This window comes from Archocentrus centrarchus, chromosome 15 (assembly GCF_007364275.1).
Source record: "Archocentrus centrarchus isolate MPI-CPG fArcCen1 chromosome 15, fArcCen1, whole genome shotgun sequence".
NCBI lineage: Eukaryota > Metazoa > Chordata > Actinopteri > Cichliformes > Cichlidae > Archocentrus > Archocentrus centrarchus.
In genome coordinates this window covers 5,788,195-5,805,489 of record NC_044360.1, presented here as the reverse complement: position 1 = coordinate 5,805,489, position 17,295 = coordinate 5,788,195, and the positions used below count along the sequence as shown (strand labels likewise).

General features: G+C 38.4%; 1 protein-coding gene across 4 annotated transcripts; it reads left to right on the top strand.

Moving 5' to 3' along the window:
* Nucleotides 1-6,291: 6,291 nt before the first annotated feature.
* On the top strand, nt 6,292-15,172 carry LOC115793678 (uncharacterized). 4 transcript variants are annotated; one of them, XM_030748764.1, is made up of 8 exons: nt 6,294-6,453; nt 7,270-7,303; nt 8,660-8,736; nt 9,890-9,995; nt 10,104-11,087; nt 11,769-11,921; nt 12,711-12,803; nt 14,085-15,172. In XM_030748764.1, the coding sequence occupies exons 5-8, from the start codon at nt 10,104-10,106 to the stop codon at nt 14,403-14,405; spliced, it is 1,551 nt and encodes a 516-aa protein (XP_030604624.1). In that variant the 5' UTR covers nt 6,294-6,453; nt 7,270-7,303; nt 8,660-8,736; nt 9,890-9,995; the 3' UTR covers nt 14,406-15,172. The 4 variants fall into 4 exon arrangements, with proteins under 4 accessions (XP_030604621.1, XP_030604624.1, XP_030604623.1 ...); XM_030748761.1 differs by lacking the exon at nt 9,890-9,995 and having other exon boundaries at nt 6,292-6,453; XM_030748763.1 differs by lacking the exons at nt 6,294-6,453; nt 9,890-9,995 and adding an exon at nt 6,473-6,774.
* The last annotated feature ends 2,123 nt before the right edge of the window (nt 15,173-17,295 follow it).

Sequence of the window (17,295 nt, the reverse complement as noted above, 5' to 3'; positions counted from 1 at the left end):
CCGTTGCACAAAGCAGGTCCATAAAGACATGGATGAGCGAGTTTGGTGTGGAAGAACTTGACTGACCTGCACAGAGTCCTGACCTCAACCTGAACGAACACCTTTGGGATGAATTAGAGTGAGGAGTGCAAGCCAGATCTCATAAATGTACTGGAAGAATGGTCAAAAATTCCCATGAGCACACTCCTAAATCTTGTGGAAAGCCTTCCCAGGAGAGTTGAAGCTGTTATAGCTGCAAGGGGTGGGCTGACATCATATTAAACCCTATGGATTAAGAATGGGATGTCACTCAAGTTCATATTCATGCAAATATATATATATATATATTATATAAAAAAAATTCCCTACTTGCCCTGTGGGTGGTCTTTGTCCTGTAAGCTTGGGTGCTCTACCAGAGGCCTGGGAGCTTGAGGGTCCTGTGCTGTATCTTAGCTGTTTCTAGGACTGTGCTCTTCTGGACAGAGATCTCAGATGTCGTTCCTGGAATCTGCTGAAGCCACTCTCCCAGTTTCAGGGTCACTGCCCTGAGTGTTCTGATTACCACAGGGACCACTGTTACGTTCACCTTCCACATCCTCTCTAGCTCTTCTCTCAGCTCTAAATTAAATTAGTTTCAAGGAACTAGATTTATAGGAAAGATGTGTGCATTGACAAAACAAATAAATTATTGCACCCTGGTATTGGTAGTGCAAGTTGGGGAATGCGCTTGCCGTCATGGCAATGTGTAAAGTAGAGCATTGATCAGCTGGCAGAATTTCCAGCAACATGCCGTAAATGTTTCAGTGACTTTTTAAAATATTTTTTAAAAAACATTTTCATGATAGTACACAAGGAATAAAACATGCATTAATTAAATAATAATATGCATTGTCCAACAAATAGGCTGAAATCTGTCATGAACACACACATATGCATAGAAAAGAAACACCGGCCAAAATCAGTCAAGTAGTTAAGGATAAATACAGATTATGCCAAGAGAGCTGCTTTCATAGCCAGCCAACTGTCCCAGGATATTTTTGTGTCTGTGTGTGTGAAAACAAGTTTGTATTACATCACACTTCTAAGTCTTTCAGCCCTGAAAATTAATAGTTCATGTGCAAACTCATTTGTATGTGTGTGCCTGTATGGAAATCCCAGTGCTGGGTACATGGTGTCACCCAACACCTTCTGCCAACCCTGAACGGGTTGTATTCCAAAGAAATAGTAACAGATGCACTGTTTATTCATGGAATAGAAAAGAAAGTCTAAATGTAATGGGGACATGAGAGAAAGTGACAGAACCATCACAGAAAATTGAGGAATAACCCTCTATGTGTTTCTTTCAGGTATATGGCCATACAAATTACCAGGATGGCTATATAAACTCTAATGGCTAATGCATAGTTAAGATAGGTGGATAAGTCACATTTATAACTGTTCATCTACCATTTTTTTGTAACACCATGACACTATACAGAGTTACTGTTTTTAAAGTTATGAAAGCACTGTATTGTTTAACCCTGAAAGGAAGGGTGCATGTATTCTGAAAAGGTAAATAATTTTTTTAATTAAATTTAAATAACAAATTAATAACAATGGCCAAATGTCAATGGTTTTCTCTAGGGTAGATAAGTACAAGATGTTGGCTGAATGCATCAGCACTGAGCAGTTTATTGTTTTGTCTGTAATTTGTTCTTAATGGATATTTTAATGGCAAATGGCTGTTTAGTCTTCGCCACTCATTTTTACTATTGTCAAGAGAGAAGTTGAAAAAGAAGTTAAAAAGGAGATGGTGAAACTAAAATAGTAAAGAAGAAAGAAGGGAAATGAATATTTGATTGGGGCAAAGAGAGAAATATGTGAAGAGCAAAAAGAAGTTTACCATGTGTTCTCTTTCCAAGGGTGGCCATTTGGAGAATGGATTGGAATGGTTTCAGGATCAATGGTTTATTGTGAAATGTAATCATCAGTGGTGCAAACTGAGAGCTGGTTTATTTGACCACAGCTGACCAGGTCTGCATTATTTAAGAATCCTCTCATTTGAAATGATAGTCTGCTAATTGGGTTTCTCCAGACCCCACTACCCCCTACTACCAATCTCTCTAAAGCAATCTCGGTACTGGTGTGTACGTATTGCTCTTGGATGACATATTATCTCTTTAGCCTAATTATTTAGGTTAACTTTCTCTTTCTCAAATTTTCTCTTTATTCTTGGAGGAAGTTGAAATTGCTCACTTTTCTGGAGGACCTCTCAGTTCTGCAGTCACTGTTTCAAATCTATCACCTAATCATCTTTATTCTTTCAAACCATTCAGTACTGGCCTCTTCTGTCCCTCACTTACTCTTACTCACTCTATCAATATGTGCATTTGTTTGCACTATCATCCTCATTTACTTAAGTTACAGTTACTTTTGAATGAGAAACCTGTGGTTGAGTTCAGCATATTTAGATCCTGTACTGATCGCACTTTACATGTAATCCCTCCTGTGTGCACACTTTTTTCTTTAGGGCTCAGGGAAGAGCAGCCATCTGCTGACACCGGTAAAGGTGAGGGGAGGGAGACAGGACAAAAGACACACTGTGGAAGAGATGCAAAAATGAATAATAACTAATGACTAAAAGGCAGAGTGGTGCATAGAAACAGAGAGTGAAAAGTGGTGAGTGAAGAAGAAAAAGTGCATCATGGAAAGGCCCAGCAGCCTAGACCTATTGCAGCATAATTTAGGGAGGGTTCAAGTTCACCTGATCCAGCCCCAACTATAAGCTTGATCAAAAAGGACAGTTTCAAGCCTAATCTTAAGAATAAAGAGGGTCTCTCTCTCTCCCAAATCCAAACTGGGTGCCAGTTCTACAGTAGAGTGACCTGAAAGCTATAGCCTCAATGTGTTCAATATGTGCATTGAAGGACATATCTTGGTCAAAAATAACAACAAGATTTCTCACAGTGTTATGGAGGCCAAGGCAATGCCATCCAGGGTAAGTATCTGGCTTGATACTATGTTTCTAAGATTTGTAGTACAAGAAGTACAAGAATACAAGAACTTCAGTTTGATCTGAATTTAGAAGCAGGAAAGTAGAGGTCAATTGATGTGCGTCATCTGGCTTCATGGATAGATAAAGCTGAGTATCATCTGCATAACAATGAAAATGTATGCAATGCTTTCTAATAATACTGCCCAAGGAAAGCATGTATAATGTAAATAAAATTGGTCCTAGTATAGAACCCTGTGGAACTCAATTAACTTTAGTGTGTGACAAAGTTTCCCCATTTACATGAACAAATTGGAGTCTATTAGATAAATATGCTTGAAAAAAATCATTGCAGTGCAGTACCTTTAATACCTATAGTGTGCTCTAATCTCTGTAATAAAATGTTACGGTCAACAGTATCAAAAGCTGCACTGAGGTCCAACAGGACAAGCACAGAGATGAGTCCACTGTCAGAGGCTGTAAGAAGATCATTTGTAATCTTCACTAATGCTGTTTCTGTACTGTGATGAATTCTGAAACCTGATTGAAACTCTTAAAATAAACCGTTCCTCTGCAGATGATCAGTTAGCTGTTTTACAACTACTCTTTCAAAAATTTTAGAGAGAAAAGAAAGGCTGGAGATTGGCCTATAATCAGGTAAGACAGCTGGGTCAAGTAGGTAATGGTTTAATTACTGCTACCTTGAAGGCCTGTGGTGCGTAGCCCATTAATAGAGATAGACTGATCATGTTTAAGATTGAATGTTTAATTAATGGTAGATCAATCAGAGAGAAATAGTCTAAATAAATATCAGTATTATTGAAAGTAGCTGAAAACAATGATAGGACTGTGGGATCTCCAGCTTACAGGTTTTCTGCTTTAAGTCGCACATTTGTGAGTTATATCAGGGAGTCAAGGACTTCTGATTTGAGACTGTGGCTCCTTTTTTCAGAGGAGCCACAGTATTCAGAGTCATACAAAGCGAGGATTTAAAACTATTTTTGAGATAATAAATCTCCATAGGAGTAGAGTTTAAGTAGGTGCTCTGCATTGTGTTGGCACATGACATTGAAGATAGCAGTGGAGGAATTATATCCTTAAACTTAGTTACAGCACTTTCAGAAACACTAAACTCTACTGTAATGAAATTTATTCCTCACAGCTATGTAATCCATTATTGTAAGTTTAAAAATTATCAGACAAAACAGGGATTTCAGGGAATACTGTTAGATGTTCAGTTTCTATGCCATATGTGGGCTCACTGAGTCTAATAATAGATTAAATGCAGTGTTGGGGCTGGGGTTTTCAGCATCTACACGGATGGAAATTTTAGTGCAGTACATTACCATCAATTAGAAAAGGAGCCATCTTACATCCAAGCTTATTTTTCAACAGCACCAACAGAGGGTGTTATGAAAGGCTTTTTCAAAGGCCAAAAGTTCCTTTTATTGAAAACCATTTGTTTGGTGAAATTTATTCAAAAAAACCTGCCACAGTCTCTCCTGTGTGCTATGAGCGATGCATTCTAATAGATGGTCGTAAATGAGAGAATTAATAATTGACATCCTGCATGAAAAAGCTTTAATGAGTGTTGGTCTGAGCCAGTAGGCCTTAGGGGAACACAAACAAAGTATTTATTAAATAAAATGGAACATGACGAAGGTTGTTATGCTCAGTCGAGTTCCTTTTTTTAGGGTCCTTTTTTTTAATTGCTAAAGCAGATCATGTGTGACATAACAACTTAGAGGAGACGCAAATGATCTGTCTACATAATGCAAAACCACTGAGGGTGTTGTAATCTTTTATAGATGGATCCATCAATTTATCCATGAATAATAACCTGGATGCAGATTAAGGCTATTTAAAGTCAAAACCTGACTTGTACAGTATGTATGTGTCTGAGTGTTTATATTCTATATGCCTGAAAGCGTAGGTAGGTAGGTATAGACTGAGGACACAGAAGCAGCTGCAAGGTCCCTCAATAACAGTCACACTAAAATGTAGCTGCCATGCAGAAGTGACACAATTAATACTGCAGGATGTCAGAAACTGACAGATGCCTTTTTTTCCACAGCAATGCCAGGTATAGGACAAAGAAGAGGATCATCTAGATTAATAAAGGGATCATTCCCAGTGTGTGTGATCTTCAGCACATATTGAAATGCTAGGCAGAAGGCCAGTCCATTTATATATATAAAACACTCTCATATGAATGAATGAATGAATGAATGAAGCTTGATTTAGCAGAACTGTCTTTTTTATTCTATTATATAATAGTAGTTATGGTGTTCAAGTTCTCACAATTCTTAGTGATTAGTAATGAATGTAGGATAGTCTGCTGCTTTTATTAGGAAATCTATTAGCTGAATGTGACATGTGAGATTAGTACAATTAGATCATTCATCTGCCTGCATATCGTTTAGCGATATCTACTTTTTCCACTAATTTCCACTCATTTATTTGCTTATTATGTCACTATGTCACTTTTAGTATATACTTGTCACAAATGGCCATAGTTATTTAAAATGGCTGTACATTCAATTCAGTTCAATTTTATTTATATAGCTCCAAATCACAACAAACAGTCGCCTCAAGGCGTTTTATATTGTAAGGTAAAGACCCTACAATAGTAGTACATGAGGTGAATGGAACTAAAACAGTGAGTTAGCTGTCGTTTGGTGTTATGCATCAATGAATTAATAGAGTTTGTGTTTCCTTGGGTTTGTAATAAAGAAGTATTAGACATAAACTGTATATTACCATTTCAGCAACCCAGGTGAAAACATCAAAAGTGTCCAAAGATCGCAGTGGACATGTAATAGGACATGTAATTGCAGAAAATATTAGAAGACTCTCGGTTATAACCAGGTGCAAACAATCAGTGCAGAATGCTAGAATTGGGCGAACCCCTCAGTAGGATCTGGCTGCACATCTCATTTCCCAAACATGATCTGTGTAGACTGAAAGTAAATAAGAAAATACATTTTTCCATTAAAAGAAGATCATTTTTAGCTCCATTTTGAAGCATCGCAGTGTTCTGGAGCATAGTAAATATAGGAAGTACACTTTGACTTAATTTTTCAGACCCACAGGTTGTTACTTTGGTTTGTTTGCTAGAAATATGGCAGGGTGCATGGAAGAAAATTCAGTCCCTAAGCAAATATGAAGCCACCAAAACACAACATAATGTGTTTTTCAATGCGTTCAACTGAGTTATTCACCACTGAAATCATCATCATAAATACTATACACTCTTAACCCAGATATTAATTGTAATTAAACGTTTTAGTAATCATTACTTATTCTTTCGTGTTTGGTAAAAATGTTGTCCCATTACTAAATCAAATTAGTTAACTGTACTTTTCTACACAAATATAGAGTGTAATGAACTTGTTAAGCAGAGATTACTAAAGATATTATGTTTTTGAAGTGAAGGGGCGGGGCATATTCAAACTCAGTCCTGCTGCAACATGCACCGTGGCAAGTTCAACGACTCCTGACTGGTAAGTGTGAAGAATAACTATTTTAAATAATTCTAGCTATTTCTTTGCTTAAAAGATAGCTGAGTTCCATGTGCAGATATAACTGAAAATTATAGTTACAGCCTACCGCCACCATTATCGACACTTTGGTAAAGTGAGGGGTTTTGGAATCGAAGTTAAATATCGCGAGTGGAGTGGCGAGCGCGAATGTTAGCATTGGCTTAGTGTTAGCATACTGACGAGTCTCAGTTTATAACGGACAGTTACTTTAGGAGAGATGTACTTTGCTGAAATAAACCTTTATTACACCAAGTTTAAGCCGAGTGTATCCTGTCTCTGAGGGTAATTTTTTTTAATCGAAAAAGCCGCTCCAGTAGTGTCAAGACAGCTAAATGCTATCGTTAGCTTAGCGTTTCACATCGTTCGTAACAGCATGTGCTTGTGTTAACCTAGTCCACGTTTTTTTTCTATACGGTTTCGTATGTACTGAAATGTAATGGTCGGACACAAAGGTTGAAATCTTGTATGACTAAAGAGCTGAAGCTGAGGTTATCGCCAGTTCTTCTTCTCCACCTCTGATCTCCAGACTCTTAAAATACAGAACTGACAACAAGTTAGAAACGTTATTAAACCTGTCAATTGTCTGCAGACAGAAGGGTAAGCCTAACTCATTTGGCAATATTTTAACTCTAATGTGAAATGGGAAAACAAAATTTTCAGGCTGAGAACAGAAATTTCAAAGGGAGACAGTATTTCAAAGTACCATATTTCCTTGATCACTGATGACATGGTTGTGGACAAGTGTGCTAAAATTTTTATTATTTTTTGTTCTTACAGGTCCGTGTGAAGATGCAGTGGAAGTGCAAATACTGTGAGTTTACATCAGAGAAAAGGGGTTACCTCTTAAAACATTACAGGCTAAAACATGGAAGCTACACCAGAACTGTACCATTTCCTTGCTTACACCAAGAGTGTTTATGCACATTTAAGTCCATCAGTGCACTTAGGGTCCACTTATCCAAAATTCACCAGAAAGACCAAGATGCACAACTGTGTGAAACACTGACCTTTCACTGTCAGTCCTGTGATTTTTCTGCTGCTTGCACAGAGGCAGTTTTTATCACTCACTTGCGGAGTACACATTTAAAAGTTAATCACAGAGTCCACTGTCCATATAATGGGTGTAACTTTCATACTACTGTGTACTCCACATTCAATGCACACAGAAGTAAACAGCACAGAACAGGCAATTGGAAGATGTTCAAACCAGAAATAGTGTCTGGTAGTGAAACCAATGAAGTGGCAGAAGAGGAACATGGGCCCCCAAACAACACTGTTGATTTAGAAGGCAGCGAAGAGTCCAGCAATGAAGAGCATCATGATCTTGGGAAACAGTTGGAGCACAACCTAGCTGCTCTTTTTTTAAAGATGCAAACCATCCTCCACATTCCACAAAGTTCTATCGATGAAGTTATACAACAGCTCCTACATTTAAGTGAACTGTCCCAACCACTGCTGCACAATTCAGTCAAGGACATTTTGAAGCTACACACAGATGTAGATGATTCAACTGTGAAACAGGTAGTCAGGGCTGCCTCAGAGAGCAATATCATACTAAAGTATTGTGGCAAGGGTGGCTCCTTATCAACCTCTAAAAGGAGAGCAGCATATGTAAACAAAAACTTTGATGTGGTTATGCCAGTTGAGTACTTTATTGCCAGGGAAAAGAAATCTAGTGCTGTATATGTTCCTATAAATGCCATGTTACAGAAAATGTTGAACAGGGCAGACATTTTAGATAAAGCTCTTCCAGTACAAAAACATGTGCCACATGAGTACAGTACATACAGAGATGGTTTGTACTGTAAAGGAAATGGCCTCCTTAACAGCGAGGAATTCAGAATCGCTGTTGGACTTTACACAGATGATTTTGAAGTGTCCAATCCATTAGGGACATCTAAGAAGAAACATAAAATGAGTGCAGTGTATTGGGTGCTTGCCAATGTGCCATCAAAATATAGGTCCACACTCCAGTCCATTCAACTTGCTCTTTTATGTAAAGCCTCTGATGTAAAAGAATATGGCTATGCTAAATTTCTTCATCCTCTGATCCAGGATCTGGTTTCTTTGGAGCAAGATGGCCTATATGTTGAGAAGTTGGGAGCATGTGTCAAAGGCACAGTGTTGTATGTGGCTGCTGATAACTTGGCTGCTCATTCTTTTGCAGGATTCTTTGAGAGCTTTGGAGTGGACAAGTTCTGCAGGTTCTGCATGGCAACGAGGAGTGAGATCCAAGACAAGGAGGTAAGCTCGGGCTCTTTTGAACCCCGAACTGCAGACATTCACAACAAACAGGTACAGGAGGTACAGCAGGATCCCACTTTGGCAAAACAGTATGGTGTAAAGGGACGATGTGTACTAACTGACAGTCTGGAGCACTTTCATGTTGCTCGTGGCTATCCCCCTGACATCCTACACGACCTTTTTGAAGGGGTTGTTCCTGTTGAGTTATCACTCTGCATTTCAGAACTGATTTCTAAGAAATATTTCACATTAGAAACACTGAACCATGCTATCAAATCTTTTGCATATGCTTTTCATGACAAAACTGACCAGCCTCAGCCTATTGCCCAAGGCTTCTCTACCAAAGGGACCATAGGTGGAAATGGCCATGAGAACTGGGCTCTAATCAGGTTGCTCCCACTTCTCATTGGCCATAAAGTGCCTGAAGGGGACGATGCCTGGAACGTTCTGATGCTCCTTAAAGATATTGTTGAATTGGCTGTAGCAACAAGGCACACTGAAGAGTCTATACATTTCTTTGACTGCAAAGTGTCAGAACACAGAGAACTGTTGCAAACTACATTCCCAAATTTCAAATTGCGTCCAAAACACCACTTCATTGAGCATTATCCTGAGATGATTAAGGCATTTGGCCCACTGTCAGATGTCTGGACAATGCGTTTCGAGGGAAAACATAAATTCTTCAAGCGGGTCATTCGTAATGCACACAACTTCAGACATGTGGCACTTACACTGGCTGTAAAGCATCAGAAAATGATGGCTTACTGTTTGGACACAAGTTCGTTTTTCAAGCCCTCAGTTGAGCTGGACAAAGTTACCACAGCACTGATCACATCTTTCCCCGAGAATGTCCAACAAGTTTTCTGCAAGAGAGTACCCCAGCTTACAAAGGTTCTGGTTGCATCATCAGTCTCTGTAGATGGAATTAGATATTGTGCTGATATGATACTCTCTGTCGGTTCATGTTCAGGCCTCCCAAATTTCAAACAGATCAAGCAGATTGTGGCAATAAACACAGAGATCTTGTTTGTGTGCAATACAATGACGGCATGGTACCATGAACATTTCAGATCATTTGAACTCTGTGGCAGCGCAAATCCCTCTTTGTGTGTGGTGGAACTAAAAGAGCTGAATGATGTTTTCCCTCTGTCAGCATACAGATTTGGAGAAAATTCAGCAGTGACACTCACTCGCTATATTCTGTGTTGAGAAACCACAAGTGTTGTCAGTACTAGCATTGCTCTGGATAGAGTCTAAATGTAAGCCTAATTGGTAATTTTGTATCTTTTTTGATAAGCCATATGTTAAACTGAATATCTATGTCTTTGTGTATATATTTCTAATAAGCTATTTTTTTTATTTCCAAGATGGCAGCACACCAGAAGATGACCTTGAGAGTAATTTTCACAGAGACAGATATAAGAAAGGTTGTTCTGAATACAAGACCTACTACAGTGGAGGATTTGATAGGCAAGCTTAAAGAATCACTGGGACTTAATTTCAACTTCAGTCTCCAGTACCAAGATCCTGAATTCAATTATGAAGTGTGCAATCTGACAGATATCGAAGATCTTCCTGAAAAACCAACAGTCAAGGTCATCCCTCTACTTGAGTTGGTATCTGTCTCAACATCTGAAGAAATTTTGAGTGGCACACCCAGTGTAGCAGATACAGAGATCCTCTCTACATCCTCGCAGGAGCGACAGAAACAGTGGCCAGATTGTTTTGATATCCCAGATTTTTCTGTTGATGTAGCATATAGACTTAGGCAAGCAGATCTTCAGTTTCTTCGTGATGGTACGCACCTGAAAGTAACAAAAGAGCTGAAACATGAGATTCTTGAAAGATTGGCAGAGAGCATGTATAGTTACACAGCATACCCAAATAATGCTCAGTTCGAAAGTGTTGCACAAGCCCTCATAAGCAAGCACCCCTCTCTCCAGGAGCGAGGCTCAACCAGTCGCTGTAGCGGCTGGAAAAATAGTCTAAAATTTAAAATGGCTAATTACAGAACAAAGCGCAGAAGATCAGGGTGCCTTGATGTAGCAGTAAATGCAGGGAAACGAGGAGGGCATTCAACTGAAGGAGAACCAGCCAACAAGAACATCAAGAAGGCAAAGAAAGGCGAGATCAACTTCTTACCCAACTTTCCAGACGGATTTAATCAGGTAGCCCTTGAGGGTGCCCGCAAAGACTTGGTTAATGAAATGCAGAAGAGAACACCAAATGGACAGCTTGTAAAAGAGAAGATGGATCTGACGTTTGCATTGAGAAGAAAAGAGGTGGTGGAGTCAGAACCTGCCGTATGTGAGATGGTGGAACGTTGGCCTGCTTTTTTCACAGAAGATCAGGTTAGTTCATTCATGAATAAAATAATGAGAACTTTTTTTTTTAAATATGTGTCTGTGTTTCTCTTAGGAAACTGCCTTTATAAAACCTAAAAATATTTATCTGTTAGCCATTCCCACTGTCAGCAAAAAAAAAAGTAATTTTACCATGCAGGACATGGTAGTTGCTATCTACAGCTGCCTTTATCTTTTTTTGGTAAGGAATATTGTATATTGAGTTGGTCGTTATTGTGAAATCAACACCCTGATGCAGAACTCTGATTTCAGATTATTCTGAAGAGGTTTATCATCTATTAATTCCCTATTCACGGTACGCTATCCTGCTTATTAAAAGGTTACTTGCCAACAAAAATATATAATTTGACACAAAATATTAATAGTCTGTTTATATGTAGCAATGGTCTGCTACACAAAAGTAACACAATACTACAAACAATCAGGGCAGTAGAAAAGCAACTCCTGTGTTGTGTGCGGTACAAAGTTTTTGTTAAAGAAGTTTGACTAGAATAACTGAAATATCCCCAAATTTAAAGTGTTAAGTGAGTGAGTTGAAGGGGGCTTTGTGTTTTACAGCTGACCATGTCCACACCTGTGCAATTTTTATTGCTGTCCTCACTCTGGTGCTTCCACCTTCAGTTATTAGCTGTAAAGATGTAATATTGGAGCATTTTCTGTATTTTGCAGGTATGCATGGAGTTCAACAGGATTGTTGGCAAGAATCTCAAACAGGAATTCTATGAGAGCATTGATCGGCACAGTCCTCGTCTTATCGAGATTTTTCGATCCAAGAGAGGGAACATTGGCCAAATGTTGACACAGCTTTCCCAACAAACAAAGGTTGGTCCTATTAATCACTTGCATTGTGTGCAACAGCTCATGTAATGACTTGGCTTTAAGTCCAACTGTATTTATTTTCATGCTTCACATAGATTGTTGAAATGATTAAAAGATTTTGAATTTAGGGATGGAAAAACAAGGCTGAGTTTCTGAACTTCACTTAAACTTTCAGAGAACTTCAGTAAAACCTGCTAGTTCTTCTCAGTGTTAAGGGTGTTACTGTCTCAGTGGGTTAATTAACCATGAGCCATGTATTTCTTAAATTTTAGGGAATGTGCCTTCAAAAGTCCTTGATTACCATTAGGGATGCACTGATATTAAAATGTGGGATGATATCGATACCCGATATTAATATTGCTGTTATGGCAGATAACTGATAATGTATACAATATATATATTTCACTACCCTTTCGACACCTTGGAAAAAACAAAACAATCCCACAGCTGACATTGATTCTCTGCTTCAGATGAACTCCTCACAATCTTGCGCTGCATTGCTGTCACATGACCAAACAAATACCACATGACCAACCTCCTCCCCTGCCCGTCCGGAATCAAATGACAAGAAGATGGAAATAGATATGGGTTGTTAATATTGGCCCAGTTTTGTTTATCGGACCAATACTCACATGTTAACAAATGACTAATATTGGCTGATACCGATGTTAATGCCGATATATTGTACATTCGTAATAACGATGCTTAAGAAGATGTGGGGACTTTATATTTTTTGATACAATCAATTGTGCTTAGTTACTTGCTTATTTTTGTCATTTTACTGCCCAAAAGACTGCAGAGCCAACTGATATTCGAACACTGGTGCTCAGAGGACTTCCTGTTATCCTTGGTGACAACCCCACAGACTTCTACAAACCAGCCTTTGTAAGTAATTTTACTTAAAGACTACCTAAAGGAACAATAACAACTCAATCTTGAATTTTCACTCTTATACACGGTTCTCATGGGTCTTTGAAATACTTTAAATTCTTTAATATTTACTTTGCAATAATGTTTTGCAGCTGTGTTGTATGACCTATTTATCCAAAGTCAGTGTATTACTTGAATTAAGTGCCATTTGACACGGCCCCGGTTTGGAGAAGCAGCAGAGGTACTGGTGTAGGAAACTAAGCAATATACTGCTGTGATCAGTGTTTATAACAACATTATTTTAGCCACCTAAAAAATCTAGATCAGTGAAATGTACACTATACACAGAATATTTTCACTGCATTACCTTACTGTCAGTCAGACTTCTGACATAAAATTACTTTTATATAAGTTGTATATAGATTTCTCCTGCCAAACTTCATAGACAAAATCTGTTTACTTTGCTGAACAGAGGAACGGCTCTTCTACTGCTGCCTCAGTCTGTTCGATTGTGTTATTATTTGATTGGTTTGGATTCACTAAAATCACACAGTAGCACACATTTAAGGATCAAGGACATGCTAGACTAACAACTCTTGTGTTCTGTGAGGTAAAATTACTAATTTTTCCTATGGCATTTGGTTGGCATGAAGAGAGTGCTGTAACTTAATTTTCTAGTCAGATAGGTCCGTTGGACAGCAGTTTGAGATGCTGAAAATAGTATGCGTCCACTAAAACTGATATAAATTTTTTGACTTATCTAAAAATACAAGTTGCAGCAGTACATTGCTTATCTACCTACACTGATCCACCTGCTGCTTCTCCAAAGTGGGGAAAGGCTGACCACCATCTACTGTAGGTAAGTATGCTGACCATCTGTAAGCACCTCATGCAACCCACTTTAAAGGGATAGTTTTTTTTTTTTTTTTTTATATATATATCTTAATTTATATCTTATGCTATGCTGTGTTGGGTTCATGTCAGGATTTGGGCATAGACAGACAGGCGTGGGAAAACAGATGGCAGTTCCAGTGATTGAAGAAAACTTGTGAGCATAGTTTTAAACAATTCAAAGGATAAGGTATTGTTCCACTTAGCACTAGCACATGAAGATGCTGGATAGATGTTCTTTTGTGGAGCTCCAACTCATTCAACATTTACACTAGGAAACTAGGGCTGCATAGCATGATAAAACAGATATGACAGAAATTTCAATTTGATTGTGGAAGTTATTTTTTTTTATCAATTATTGATGGTCACTGAAATATCACTGTTGTGCTCTTGTCATTTATAAAGGACTCAGATGATGATGACTCTTTCCGCAACATTGACATTGGGATCCTCCTTGTTGAACCTGAAGGTGCTGTGCCCTCATCCTCCCTGCATCTCAGTCCAGCCTCACTAAAAATTGTCATTGAGGGAGAAGTGGTGATGGACAACATTCAAGACCTGCCAAAAGCTATGTGTCTTCTCTTTGGACTTGCATATGCAATGCATCTCAGTTACCCCATTTCTATGAAGTTCACGTTCCAGTTCATCCAACAGGTATTTCTTGAGCTGGGCCACGTTGAACTAAAACCAAAGTTACAAACATTGAAAAACCAGCTTGCGATGTAACGAAATGTCTTGTGTGTTGTCAGTGAACAGTCAGGGGGTTGAAAATATACTCAATGCAGATGGAGTTGATAAAGTTGCTCTTATCTAATGCAGTTCAGTGCAGCAGTACTGCCACAACTTTTATTTCTTAAGAAAGTTTGTAATGTTCAGCTTACAGTGTTATAAGAGACATCAGTGTCCAGCCACTTGTACTCTAAAAAACAGGATTTAGAAGTGTATGCTCAGGGCTCCATAGTAATATTTAGTTGATACAGTTAAAGGAAAATTCAGCACTTTTCATGTAAACGTCCAGTTTGTGTTGATGGTAAATGTAGTCATTTGAAGCAGTAAATTCAAAATAATGTAATTCTTCCTCAACAGCAACATTACTGCTTATTTTACAGGTTTTTTCAGTCAATAGCAGCACAGGAATTTATTGCTTCAGTTGATTACATTTACTAACAACACAGACTGTACATTTACATAAAACATGCAAAATCTTCCCTTAAACATAGTTGATCTGTTCATTTTCCAAGTTGGAGATTGTGTCCTATTTTAAGGTGTCCAGTTTTTTCAAAAGGATGCAAATATTTTTGTTGAATGCTGCTGCATTTGTATTCCTTCTCTAAACATGTTAGAATTGAGTTCAAGCACATATGCCTATTTTTACTTGCCTTTTGTATGGCAAACTTTTTTTTGAATGGCTACTGTTTTGATACTTTTTTATACTTCTGAAAAACATGACAAACTACAGTTAAAATTGTCTTTTGCGTAAGTATTCTGCAAAAAATAAAATATTGGAATGTTGAAATGTATTTGATTTATTCTCTTTACAATTTAGTGTTACATTCAATACAACTTGAACATAAAAAGGGTAATAGGAAGAGGGTAAGAGGAAATGTTATTAATTATATTAACAAAATATAAATAGCTTTAAATGTTAAATTGCTTATTTGCTTTACAGTTTAGCTTAAAAGTAATTTTCAATCAAACATGTTTAGTAGTATTTACTAAAATTGATTAGCTCACATAAATGGGAAGAAATTTATATGAGGTAATCAATTTTAGTAAAGACTACTAAACATATTTAGTTTCATCTTTGTGTAAAAACTAGAATGGTTTAAGGCAACGAGTTTCCACGCGATTTTCTAGTAAACTCAACTAATTTGGGTTAAGAGTGTACTTACTGTGTTAGTATAGACCTGCTGACTGTTCCCTATAGATTTTAGACACCTCTCTGTTTAAGGTATGTGTGAGCTTCTGTTTACATCTTATCTTAAAATATAAATGTATTCATTATAGTAACAATAAACACAAATAATCACCCTTACTCCTTCCTGCCTTTATGAGGATAATTTTCTGCATTAACATAAAAAATAGATCAAAAATGCACACCTTGCTTCTCTGTTTGAAAAATTGAACAATATTGGATTGAAATGTGCTGCAGTTTTCTAATCATCTCCTCATGGAGACATGAGTTTGTGTGGACACACAAAACCGTGGCGATATTTTGGAGTATTCAGTTTCCATTCAAATTCTGTTCACACTCAAAGACATCTGCCATGTAAAATAACACCTCCAAAATGGTCTTAAATAGCTGCACTATTGCATAAAAGCAAGTGCTGCCTGCTGTTTCACTGACAACTCTGCACTGAATTGTTTTTCCTCCTTTGCAGATTTCACTTGCACTTTTTTTTTTCAGCATCTTGGTTTAATAATGATGCATTGTGACGACTATGATTTCCCCCAACACACATTCTCTGTGCTTCTCTTGGTGACAACATTGTGGTGTGACAGTTTCTTGTTGTCATGATGTCTGTTTTCCCTCAGCTTTCACTCTCGACTTGTAAGAGCTTAACCAGCGTCTCCCTGTGAGCTCAGTTGTAATTACAACAGCAATAACATCAGCTCAGCTGTTTTGTCTGACAAGAAAACTGCTTTGCAAACACAGACGTTCTTGTTATACTTAATTGAGGTTTGGATTTGTGTGCATCAGTGAGCTTTTGCAATCTACACCAGTGTATGTATATATGTATGTAAAGGTATACGTCATGGGTCGGGGCAGGCCGTGTGGTTGGTGGGAATGTTTTTTTGTCTTCCAGGTGATCCGTTGGGGCAGGCAGCTGTTTCCTGTTGCTCATCAAGGTCGGGAGTATTTAGGAGGGGCTGAGACGCTGACTCGCCGCCAGATTGTTCTACCCTACCTGTGGTAAATCTAGCAGCTTGCGTCAAGGAATTACAGTCTTGTGTTCTTTTTATTCACTCTATTGATCCTGTAGCTCTCCATCTCCATTCAATTGCATCACCTTCCCTCAGAGCGGCGATTCCAGCCACCACCACTCCGGAACCCATCCACTCGGCCACCTGCTCCCCTGCCTTCATCTGCTTCTGCCTGCCCGCCCCTCGGACCACCTCGCCCCGACTCACTCGCCAGCCTCATCCCCGACCAGACTGTAAAACCTGAGTTCAGAGTAAGCCACCTTACACCCCCCCCCCCCCGACCATCACCTTTTTGTAGTTAGTTAATTCCTACCTGACCCTGTTTGCTTTTTTTCTTTTCAGATTCTCCGTGCTCACCAGAAAATTTCCACTCTCCCCTGATTTCCCTGTTTACATTTATTTTTGGAATAAAGACTCTGTTTTCTGTGAACTGTTGCCTCTGCATCTGGGTCCGTTTTCCGCCAGCCACCATGACAGTATATATGTGTGGTTAAGTTTATTGCCACTGGCGTCTCCTGTCTGAATGTCATTTGACTGTTTCTCTGTTTACTTGAAATCTCACACAATAATTCAGCAACCACACAAGAGGCACGCATGGCTGCTGTAATTTTGATTAGAATAAATCACTGAATGAGGACTAGTGAAACTAGGTTTTGTCTTTTTGTTTTGTTTGGTTGGACAAACACACAAA

Coding starts and splice junctions, on each gene's coding strand:
- LOC115793678 (XM_030748761.1), top strand. CDS start 8,704: ATGGCAACGAGGAGTGAGATCCAAGACAAGGAG. Junction 8,737..10,103: donor GTGAGATCCAAGACAAGGAG/GTAAGCTCGGGC, acceptor TTTATTTCCAAG/ATGGCAGCACACCAGAAGAT. Junction 11,088..11,768: donor CTTTTTTCACAGAAGATCAG/GTTAGTTCATTC, acceptor TGTATTTTGCAG/GTATGCATGGAGTTCAACAG.